This window comes from Leptodactylus fuscus, chromosome 3 (genome assembly GCF_031893055.1).
Source record: "Leptodactylus fuscus isolate aLepFus1 chromosome 3, aLepFus1.hap2, whole genome shotgun sequence".
Classification (NCBI taxonomy): Eukaryota; Metazoa; Chordata; class Amphibia; order Anura; family Leptodactylidae; genus Leptodactylus; species Leptodactylus fuscus.
This window is the reverse complement of record NC_134267.1, coordinates 206,571,160-206,583,258: the sequence shown is the minus strand read 5'-3', so window position 1 is coordinate 206,583,258 and position 12,099 is coordinate 206,571,160. Positions and strand designations below refer to the sequence as shown.

Genomic DNA, 12,099 nt, shown 5'->3' with positions numbered 1-12,099 from the left:
ATAGTGCACACAGTAAGTAAAGAAGAATCTGCTTCAGGTTCAGCCACATGGTGGTTGGGCATAGTGTGGATCTCCAGATGGAGACATCACATAGCTAGTCTATGTACATTCACTTCATCAATGTACGGCACATTATTGTGTTCCATACATGGTCATGAATTGCTGTAGAGCGGACACATGAACATTGAGCATAATCGTACTCTCTTAATGTATGGCACGTGGGACGGACGTATCGAGGGTTGGCATTTAGATTCCTAACTTGTAACCGCTGCTATACAGCTACATTATATATAGCTTTCTGTTATAATATTTGACTTTTAATAGGTGCAGTTTTAATATTTTCCATTCTATTAATGTATCTTTTTTTTTTTTAATTTTTAGGTTATATGGCTCACCTTTAAATATAGATCTGTTCCCTGCACTTATGGCAGAGGATATCATTCCAGGCAGCAGGTTGGGGCCTACACTCATGTGCCTACTGACAACTCAATTCAGAAACTTACGGAATGGTGACAGGTAAGATTATGGTAATGCTGTTATTTTTTTATTTTTTTTTAAGGAATTGTTATACCCCAATTGAATAATTTTTTTCTCATTTTAAAGATTTATAGAGGACTTGTCTGCTCTCTTGACAAGTCTGTGTTGGTAAATAGTATTATTCCATTAAATAACAAATTCCTCTGTTATTACTCCTGATAATGTATATATAATATAATATATGTAATATTTAATCTATCTCTATCAATGATGGAGGAACGGTATAATAATGAGATTTTTTTTTTTTTTTGTAAGAAAAAAATGCGCCTCAAGATCTTCTACAAGGAATAGAATTGCTAAAAGAGAGAGCTAGATATTAAATTAAATTGTATATATTTTAGAACGTGTATAGTATGGTATGGTATAGTGCTACCACTGCGTGTGTGTAAGGTGAGAGATCTGACTGGTTTCTGCATTGTAATATTAGGTTCTGGTATGAGAATCCTGGCGTCTTCACACCGGCTCAGCTCACGCAACTCAAGCAGACGTCTCTGGCAAGAGTCATATGTGACAATTCCGACAACATCACCAAAGTGCAGCCAGATGTGTTCAAGGTAGCCGAGTTCCCGCATGGTTACGTTAGCTGTAAGCAGATCCCTCAGATGGACCTGCGGCTCTGGAAGGACTGCTGTGAAGGTAAGGCCTCATCTAGTAATGGCAATGTAAGAGATCTACTCTAATAGCGTATACTTAGGGAACCGCAAGGTGTCACCAGCAAATGATAACATAGATTTAAGAATTTTTGATGATTTTATTTCGCATCGTTATAAAGTACTATAGCCTGCAATTTCTATGGTCATGAGAGTGTTGTAAGGTATATAAACAACTGTACCAGGAGATCTTCTGATTTGAGATTCGCAATTTGTCTTGAACTTGGTATCCTACACCGAAGAGATTTTTCACCTCTACAACTAAAGACTTTATATTTAACCATTTATATAGCTTTTTAATGGTGTTTTGTGTTGCCAGTTATATCACAAGTGTCCTATTTACTCCCAGACTGTAGGACAAGAGGACAGTTCAGCTCTTTCTCTGGTCACTTCAGAGGCCGACGCTCCCCAGAACATAGCTATAAAGAAGAACATCCCCAGGAGAATGCTTTGACCGATGAAGTTTCTAAGTGAGTAATGAAAGCTATGCTATAGAGACCGTTCATTTTACAATGCTTTGGAATTGTCACCGTCAGTATAAAACATGACATTTTATATTAATCGTATACAATGTATAGTAGTTTATGAATGTATTCTGACAGTCTATAAGAATGAGAGCTGCTCAAAGCGATGAAACCTTGCCTAACAATTCTTGATGGCTTATTCACACAACCGTGATAGAAATCACAAACAAAATGGTCCATTTATCGTGGTCTATTTGCTTCTGTGCGGCATTTGTTGCGAGCACAGCGTCATCATCCATCTCCACCTCTTCACTGCGTCAGCAGCCAACGAGTGCAACTTCAGGAATCAAAATCCTGCGCATGCAGTGTCGGCTCTGCCACTTTGGATTCGGTCAGAGCTGACTGGGCATGCTCGGTTGGCCATTCTTCTGTGGTTTCTCACATGAGCTGGTTTAGGCACAGAGAAGATGCTCCTGATCTATTTCTTCCTGGAGTTTTCTGCAACATTTTTTGTGTTCTTAGAAGCCTTGTTTGTAAACCAGACCTTGTACACCAGTGGTCTCCATGCGTTGTCTATCCAACTATTAAGAAACTACAATTACAGGCATGGTAGCAGTGGGAGGAAAAGCTACTCAACTAATAGGCACCGCTTCATCCATTCAGACATAGTTTTTTTATTTAATCCAAACAATCAATGAGGAAAAAGTGCTGTTACTTTGGATGCCTGATAAGCTGTTTAGGCTCTGCGTTGTCAGGTGGGTGGTGTCAGGCAGGAACAGACAAGGGGTGCGATTCTTGAGCTCCGACACGGTCCACCTTTGAATCTCAAAATCACACCCCCCATCTTGCTGTTGCCTGGCAATAGAGAACCTAGATAACCTATCAGGCACCAAATTTAACTGCACTGATTGCTCAGGAATGGTGAGGGCTAGAGAAAAAAAAATTATCATGCCAGAATCTGTTTAAGAACTGGTGGTGATAGTGAAAGGTCCTCTTTAATGTATTGTTATGGTCACTGTTATCTTATCTTATTCAGTTCTACAATTTATAATTTTTTATTTTTTTTGTTTTCTTCTACAGCCCACCATATGATACAAATACCACTTCTAGCACTGAACAACCAAAGAATATGCCACTTGTCAGCGACTTTAAGGATTTTGTTCTTGATATGCAGAAGACAATTACAAGTCTAAGAAAACAGGTAGGGTAGGGTATGCTTATTAATACAGTAATCTGGATTGGCTAATAAACTATTGCCTTGTATATCACTGTTCTAGAGAGAACACACATACACGTAAATACACACGCCTATGTAACGTAGACACACTGCTGCTGTCTAGTAAGGGCTAGTTCACATGGGGCCAAAGGGGCGGATTTTGACAGCGGAATCCACGTCATAATCCACCCCATTACAATAGTGGTCTATGGAGACCACTAGCATTCTTTTTTGCCGATAGAGGAAAAAAAGAAGCGAGCTGCCCTTTCTTCAGGCGGATTCCGCCTGGCAGCCGCAACCTCTGGCGTCGGCCCCTTCATTTGAGCCGACTCTGGGTGGGGGAAGCCGTGACCGCGACATTGTGACAGGCGGGTTTTGACCATATTTTGACTTTGCTCCCTAAGTCAAAATATGGTCAAAATCCGCCCCACTGCCCCCCCCCCCCCCGTGTGAACGAGCCCTAAGTGATTTGTTGCCTTGCTCATTACCCTGTTATCTGACTCTAGCAGCAGTGTGTGTGTGTTTCTTCCTTTCTCCCTCCAGCAGCCGCCTTCTGTTTCCTTTCCATAGACTTCTATATTGGAGGTAGCTTGATCGGTGTGCAAGGCTGACAATCTGTCTTCCCTCTACATATGGGTTATGTACAGAATTAATGGAGGGAGCAGCCTGATAAATGGAGATACAAGCATTTATAATTGTAAAAATAAGCATCCAACTAACACCAGACATCAGGATCAGGCACCATTTGATGTCCTGCACCATATAAGCTTTACTAAGCCTGAATATTCGCTATAAAGAGATCAAAAACAATTTATTTTTTCCCATCTCTTTAGATCAAAAATCTTGAGTCTCGGTTAAGTAGTACAGACTGCACTGATGAAACTGGAAGGACACGCACCACTACCGAAATCTGGAACAAAGATCCTTGTACAAAATGTGAATGTAAAGTAAGTAATAAAACCATTCAAACTTATAAGATAATATAATGTAATGTAAGTATTCTAAAAATTAGAGTATAAAATACTAAATAGATCAATATTTTAGTTGTATGAGACTGCAAAATTATGGAAAAATTGGCAGTTTATGACCCATTAAAAAAATAAATAAAATTGAGCCATAAACTCTACTTTGATATTAATAGTGACCCTCTCGATAGTTTTAGTAGTTTTTGATAAGGTCAAAGCCATGTTTATGACTAATTGACCTATAACCCTGGGTAACTGTCATTGTGCTAATTAATTGGGCTGAGTGCCAGCAGTAAGGAAATGACACCAGACACACAATGTTGGGATTAGTTCCTTTCTCAACCAAGGAGGAAATACTGACACACTTTTATTAAACAACATGGGGTTAAATAGTGGCAGAGAAAGGAAGAGAGATAACAACATAAGTTTCATATTCCTTCCTGATTGCTATGGGACATCTCAATCAAACTGAAAAAGTTTCAGCAGTGCCATATATAGCCAGCTACTCCCGGTCCTGCGTGGTAACCTTGGGGTGCTGTCTTGTAGCAGCAAGACAAGCATTTGTTTTTCTTGCACCCATCCTGGATACAGGCGCCATCTTATCATATAACATTATACCAAGCACAAGCAACTATATCTAGCATTCAGCTTTAAAGGATAACAGTGTTTTTCATACAGTACATGATTATAACCTTCACATTTTCACCGCAGAGCCGACATATATATATATATATATATATATATATATATATATATATATATATACTTTTTATCCATTTATGAACATTAATAATCTATACTCCCCGCCCCCGTTATGTCAGTGTTTCATTATTTTTGGAAACAAGAATATCGTAGTCTGCAGCTCTATTTTTGCTATATCAAATTCCAGAACCTTATATGTGTATTGTACTGTAAGAATGAATATAAAACCCCTTAGGTGCATTTCCATTCCTCAGTCAGGGAAATCCATCATGTTTGAGGGAAAGAATAACACATCATGTGATCAAAATGACAGAACCTAGTGGACTTAATATATGTCGTCGATATGGTCCATGGGGCACCAATGGTGTCATGTAATGGATCTTGCTCTCCAATTTTTGTGCTGCTCTAATACAAAAATGCAAATGTGAACAGAGCCATAATGTGATCTCCAATATTTTTGTCTTCCAGAATGGGTCCATTACATGTTTTGTGGAATCCTGCCCCTATCTTCCATGTTTAGCACCCATTCAAAAAGAAGGAACTTGCTGTCCAGTGTGCGCAGATACAACAGAGACCACATAACACTCCGGATATCCATGGTTCAGGAGAACAGAATTCATCGATCCAGGGTTACAGCAGACATGTCTACACTGCGCCATTTTTTTGTTCATTTAACACTCCCACCGTATCGTACAATGGTTGTTTTTGTATCTTTTTTTCCTTTTATACCTAGTTACGCCTAAAACGGTCTCTTTTAAAGGGAAGTATATAAAGCAATGACAGGATATTAACATTTGTGTCAGCCATATTTTATTGGTTAAACGCTTCTCAGGTTGGGAATACAAACTGGTGCTTACCACAATATCTTACGCTAGGTTCACACCTGTGGTCGGGCTTCCGTTCTTTGGGTCTGCTGCGGACCTGCAAAACGTAAACCTAATCTGCTTAAAAGCGGTTACCCCATAGACTATAATGGGGTCCGCTGGGTTTCCACTGGAAAACGCATTCTTCAATAGAATCGGGGATAAAATCCCTGATCGGAATCCGGGCACAGGTGTGAACCTAGCCTAACTCTGTAAATGTCGCATCAGCACAAGTCAGTTCACATTTTAGTGATTGCACAAATGGAAACTTCCGGTATGTATAAAGATTTTATAGCAATTTATCCTGTAGCGATGGCAGTCAATTATTTAAGAGGAAATAATCGTTTTTGCTTTAAGGAGAGTATACCTTTTGGTCTCTGTGAGAGTTTCTCAATGTTATGTTAACTCAGGCCCACTATATATGTCAAGTATATTTCTAATTGTCTCTTCTATACGGTTTTAATTCCGTGCCTATCACAAGAAAACTTCAATACGATTAAAGGGGATGTCCAGGATTAAAGGAACTTGGTTGCTTTCCTCCTGAAACAGTGCCACACCTGTTGTTCTGTGGTATTGCAGGGCCACCCCTTCGTGTCAATAGAGCGGAGATGCAGTACCACACTCCTGGCAGCTGTGGTGCTGTTTTTGGAAAAAACAGATGTTTTGCTAACCCTGCACCCCTTAGGGCGCTGCACAGATGAACTCACACTTGTGGATTGACTGCTTTGTGGTTCAGTTATTTTGTTTCCCCATCTTTTTTGTGTTTCGTGCTGCAAAGTGTTGTTGTGCTTTTATACGCAGTCATAATTCTTCATAATTGACACACGTTATCTGAATTTAAATGTCTGTTTTGAAAGTGAACGTATCTACTACATACAGTGAAGGTTGCGACGTTGTTACCTTGACCAGTATTCAGAGAAGTCTGTAAATGCACTGTTCACTAGTGGCCACTAGAGGCACTATACCATAGTCAAACCTTAAAGGAAGTTTTCATGAATATAAATCATAACCTTTAAAAATTGGGGACTCTTTAGCACACTGTTATATATAGATTTAGATCTGGTGGCCTAAGATTGCTTGTTCACTTGTCATTAAAGGGAATCTATCAGGGTGATTGAATGCTAAACCACCCAATGGTCCTTATAGAGCGGGCGTTTAGTGTCACAAAAAGCCTTGTTGAAAAAAAAATAAAAACCTTTTGGACTCACCTAGCTTCTGTACTCTGTGTGCCTGCTTAGTTGTTTGGTGAAGACAGGGAAAGTACACCTCTGCTTCGTTGCACACGTGGCAAATTTCAGGCGCATGAGCAGTCAGGCTGAGGTGTACTTGTACAGTGAAGCTGAGGAAAGCCAGAAATGAGTCCTTGTAGACTAATTTCTAGGAAATTTTTAAAGGGTTTTTTTTTTTTCCAATAGGGTCACAGACACCTTTACAATGGGGCTATATAGGACACTGCATCCTTGGTCTATAAGGGCCTGTGACACCATAACGGGTTCCCTTTAAAGGAGTTGGGCCATGGAGAGCATGTAACTGTTCACAGAAGGGGGTGATAAATATATGTAGTTCTAAACTCTGAGACGCCCACAGTTATAAAAATGGTGCTCAATTGATGGACATAGAACCAGTATTTTTGTGATTCTTGGAGATCCCAGCAGTTGTACCCTCAGCGATATTACACTTTTAACCCCCTGCCTTGTGGATAAATGATAAATGCTGTTCACGGACCCACGTCTTTAGTGATTTGGGTTTAGTTTTACAAATTCATGGAAGGACAACAGTTATACCTCATTTCTCCATTGAATGGTGCTAGGTATAGACGGCAAACATGGACTGATGTATTATAATTGTGTAATTACATTTTCTGACCATCATTTCAATATACATTGGCTTTTCATGTTTTCAGTTCTGTCTCTCGTCATTACAGGGTATTCTAAAATAAAACAGTTTAGCCCCAGACTTTGTCAGATTTAACATTCCTAGGAAATTCCAGGTTCCATCTTGTTTTTGGAGGGTTGATACTTGGCTTAGCAGTCCAACTCCACTTTGTTTTTGCTTTTGTCCTGACTCTTAGTTAGACTTTCCTTCGCGAGAATCTGCGGCAAGATCAAGCAAAACACTTATTATCTCAGAGTCCTTCTGCAATTTGTTCCTCCAATTGAAAATAATGGTAGTCAGATTCCTGGTGGAACCTGCCATCGATTCAGTTGCGGAATCCATCCCAAAAATCCATGTCCATGTGAAGGTAACCTTACAGTCCAGAGTTTTTTTTTTTTTGTTTTTTTTTTAATATCTGCTGGCTCAATGTCTTGAAGAACTTGGTCTGAGGATTTGGATTCTGGGAGTACAGTATTAAGTATTCTACTGCATTATAGGTGCTCAGCTAAGATGTTTGGTCTGATGATAAACTGTCTCACAATAACTATTCCCCTATACAGGCAGGGGCATAGCTATAGAAGGGGCAGGATAGAGGATGTGTCTGATGGATCCTACTGATCTCAAGAATGGGAATCCCTTTGAGCGGACCAGACAGCCATTCAGGCAGCTGATCACTGTGCTAGGTTGTCTCCCTCAGTCCCATAAAGACAGACCTTCCATTGCTAGTTACAAGGTATTAACTCTTCACAATTGGTACACAGGGGAAATATATTTTTGTCATATTCCAAACATGGGTAGCATCCTTACTAATGCCACTTTTTGGATACAAGATCTAACCATTGATGCTCTCTGCAAGACCATAGAACGCTTCACCTTGCCACTGAACCTACTGTATGTTTAGAGATACCACTATATACCATATGATTTTCATTCTTTGTTTATTGGCAGTCTTCTTCATCCATTGCATTGGTGTCCTTTGTACCATGTCAGATTTGCTCATGACATTTAGTTTGCAAGTTGTATAATGGCAGATTCATGACCCATTTATTCTGTACTGTTTGAATTGGCTGACATTGAGTCATTCTCTGCCAGTGATATAGCTAGGTTCCCGAAATGTGGCCATTAAATGGTCATCAAGACTTTAAAATTCCCTTTATAGTAAGTTATGTCCATAGATTTCTGCTGCCCTGTCTGAAAGCAGAAAATGATGAGAGAAGCTGAGCTGTGTGATATACAGTATACGGTTATAGGATAGAGGAGAGAAGCTGAGCTCTGTGATGTATAGGGTGATATGATAGAGGAGAGAAGCTGAGCTCTGTGATATATAGGGTTATATGATAGATGGAGAGAAGCTGAGCTCTGTGATATATAGGGTTATAGGATAGAGGAGAGAAGCTGAGCTCTGTGATGTATAGGGTGATATGATAGAGGAGAGAAGCTGAGCTCTGTGTTATATAGGGTTATAGGATAGAGGAGAGAAGCTGAGCTCTGTGATATATAGGGTTATATGATAGAGGAGAGAAGCTGAGCTCTGTGATATATAGGGTTATAGGATAGAGGAGAGAAGCTGAGCTCTGTGATATATAGGGTTATATGATAGAGGAGAGAAGCTGAGCTCTGTGATATATAGGGTTATAGAATAGAGGAGAGAAGCTGAGCTCTGTGTTATATAGGGTTATAGGATAGAGGAGAGAAGCTGAGCTCTGTGATATATAGGGTTATATGATAGAGGAGAGAAGCTGAGCTCTGTGATATATAGGGTGATATGATAGAGGAGAGAAGCTGAGCTCTGTGATATATAGGGTTATAGGATAGAGGAGAGAAGCTGAGCTCTGTGATATATAGGGTTATATGATAGAGGAGAGAAGCTGAGCTCTGTGATATATAGGGTTATATGATAGAGGAGAGAAACTGAGCTCTGTGATATATAGGGTTATAGAATAGAGGAGAGAAGCTGAGCTCTGTGTTATATAGGGTTATAGGATAGAGGAGAGAAGCTGAGCTCTGTGATATATAGGGTTATAGGATAGAGGAGAGAAGCTGAGCTCTGTGATATATAGGGTTATATGATAGAGGAGAGAAACTGAGCTCTGTGATATATAGGGTTATAGAATAGAGGAGAGAAGCTGAGCTCTGTGTTATATAGGGTTATAGGATAGAGGAGAGAAGCTGAGCTCTGTGATATATAGGGTTATAGGATAGAGGAGAGAAGCTGAGCTCTGTGATATATAGGATTATAGGATAGAGGAGAGAAGCTGAGCTCTGTGATATATAGGGTTATAGGATAGAGGAGAGAAGCTGAGCTCTGTGATATATAGGGTTATATGATAGAGGAGAGAAGCTGAGCTCTGTGATATATAGGGTTATATGATAGAGGAGAGAAACTGAGCTCTGTGATATATAGGGTTATAGAATAGAGGAGAGAAGCTGAGCTCTGTGTTATATAGGGTTATAGGATAGAGGAGAGAAGCTGAGCTCTGTGATATATAGGGTTATATGATAGAGGAGAGAAGCTGAGCTCTGTGATATATAGGGTTATAGGATAGAGGAGAGAAGCTGAGCTCTGTGATATATAGGATTATAGGATAGAGGAGAGAAGCTGAGCTCTGTGATATATAGGGTTATATGATAGAGGAGAGAAGCTGAGCTCTGTGATATATAGGGTTATATGATAGAGGGAGAGAAGCTGAGCTCTGTGATATATAGGGTTGTATGATGGAGAGAAGCTGAGCTCTGTGATATATAGGGTTATATGATGGAGAGAAGCTGAGCTCTGTGATATATAGGGCTATGTGATGAAAGAAGAGGAGGATAGAGGAGAGAAGCTGAAAGAAGCTCTTCTTCCGCGGGCAAATTGCGGTGTTTCCGGACCGTGGGGCCCCGTCCTAAGAGTCCTGATTAACAGTCATTGTAAACCCTGATACAGGGGTATCTGTCAATAACTGTGTGGGAGGGGAAGGGGACCCTAAATGTCTCTCCTAGGAGTCTGTCAGGATATACTCTGTTTTTTACCTAGAAATGCTGCTTTAAATCATATAACCCTATGTCATATACTATTTATAGAGCAGCAGAATAACCTGAAGGTTATGGCCATATACTACGATTTTGCAGTGGTTTAGCTGTGGCAAAATCCCATATGATTAATTTTCTGCAATGTATAGTAGGAGTCCAGTAGGTGGATGGGATTTCAGAAAATCCCATCCACACACTACAAGAAAAAAAAAATTATTGTAAAGTTTGTTGCACTGCAGGGTGTGACCATGTTACAATTATTGGTTTGGCTGTGGATTTCAGCCATTGCAATGCAAATGTTGGAGCTTGGCAAGTTCATAGGTAGGTAATAGTCTGTGAAACCTGAATCTCCAACCAACCAATTGTGGCTGTTTTTTGCCAGAGTCTAGTGGAAGGTTTATTCTAAGGGCAGATCTAGCTGGTCCATGTATTAGACTCCCCTAAATGGTTAGCATGTTATACCACTGTACACTTCCCCAGGAAAAGCGTGGTTTGCATGAGGTTTACCCAGTAATAACATCCAAGCTATAGGTTTCCAGGGGCCAAACCCTCAGAGTGAAAGAGAACCTCAATATACGACCCGTAAGATGTCCCTGGGAACTGGATTTCAGAAACTCTGCAGTTTACTTAGTCCATGTAGCCAGTCCTAGATGCACATGGTTAATGGTATATAGTGCATTCTAAGCATAGGGGCATATACATCATTCTGTCTGGACATTGACTATAGTCAGAAAGTTCATACCACTGACATTTACCAGGTATTCACACTGAACCAATACCCTGGTCTCACTGAATTCCCACATTTACTTTATTATCTGTACCACTGTATCCATTGTGACTGTAGAAAGCAACTTTATTAGTAATACCACTAGATATTTGCTGCAGTTATGGGAATATTCCATAAACTTGCTGTAAATTCTTACCCACTATATACCGTATACTGTAGTCAGTCATAGGCATTGAGAAATGGATAAAGCAAAATGTACCTGCCTGAAAAATAACTCTTAACCATTTGCTCCTGTTTAGGGGAAAGGTTTGTGGTATACAAAAATGCAGCTGTAACTCTTCCCCCGGCGTATTGTTTTCCATGATCTAGCACCAGATGAGAAGAAAAAATAATGCCTCTCGACTAGGGTTGAGCCGATTTCCGATCATTTTCCAGCCGATCCCGATCGTGATATTTTCTCGATTGCCGATCGGAATCTGATCTTTTCCAATCCCGATCCTCAACCCTAGTCAATGCTTCTCTACGGGAAAAGTCACTTTTAGGGTTGAGCCGATCTTGAGATAATCTCAGATCTCGATCACGCTGGAAAAGATCGGGTCGGAATTCCGATCGCGATCGTGAAATTTACTCGATCTCCGATCGGAATCTGATCTTTGGCCTGCTGCTCCTTTGATTCTGGCACAGTTGTTTTTTCTCTAGCTCGCACCATTCCCAAACAATCAATGCTGTAACTTTATGCTGTCAGATGGGTGGTCCAAGACAACTCCAGCCCAAGACCACCCACTTGACACTAAAGAGCACAACTGTGCTGAAATTAACAGCAATGATTTGTTGGGGAATGGTGGGGGCTAGAGAAAAAATTCCAACTGTGCCAGAATCCTTGGAGTGGCATCTACTCAATGATGCAATGAGTTGGAGTTGGTGAAGGTGCTGAAAGATTCTTTGTTGGAGCTTGTTGTGAATTTAGTTTGTCTTAGCCACAGAAATTGAATTTACCAAAAGGGTTTTCCCAGAGTACAGTCCTTGTACAGGCAGTCACAAGCCTTGGAACGCAAAACTGCATCTTCACTGCCAAACTAGTGCAGAAA

General features: G+C 40.3%; 1 protein-coding gene across 2 annotated transcripts in view; it reads left to right on the top strand.

Annotated features, from left to right (window-relative positions):
• Positions 1-5,448, top strand: part of PXDN (peroxidasin) — an 85,755-nt gene extending 80,307 nt beyond the window's left edge. For both annotated transcript variants that reach the window (XM_075269094.1, XM_075269093.1), the window contains 6 exons: positions 382-516; positions 965-1,173; positions 1,537-1,657; positions 2,732-2,852; positions 3,701-3,814; positions 5,003-5,448. In XM_075269094.1, coding sequence (XP_075125195.1) covers positions 382-516; positions 965-1,173; positions 1,537-1,657; positions 2,732-2,852; positions 3,701-3,814; positions 5,003-5,116 — 814 coding nt within the window. In that variant the 3' untranslated portion in view covers positions 5,117-5,448. The remainder of the gene's footprint in view (positions 1-381; positions 517-964; positions 1,174-1,536; positions 1,658-2,731; positions 2,853-3,700; positions 3,815-5,002) is intronic.
• Positions 5,449-12,099: the final 6,651 nt, after the last annotated feature.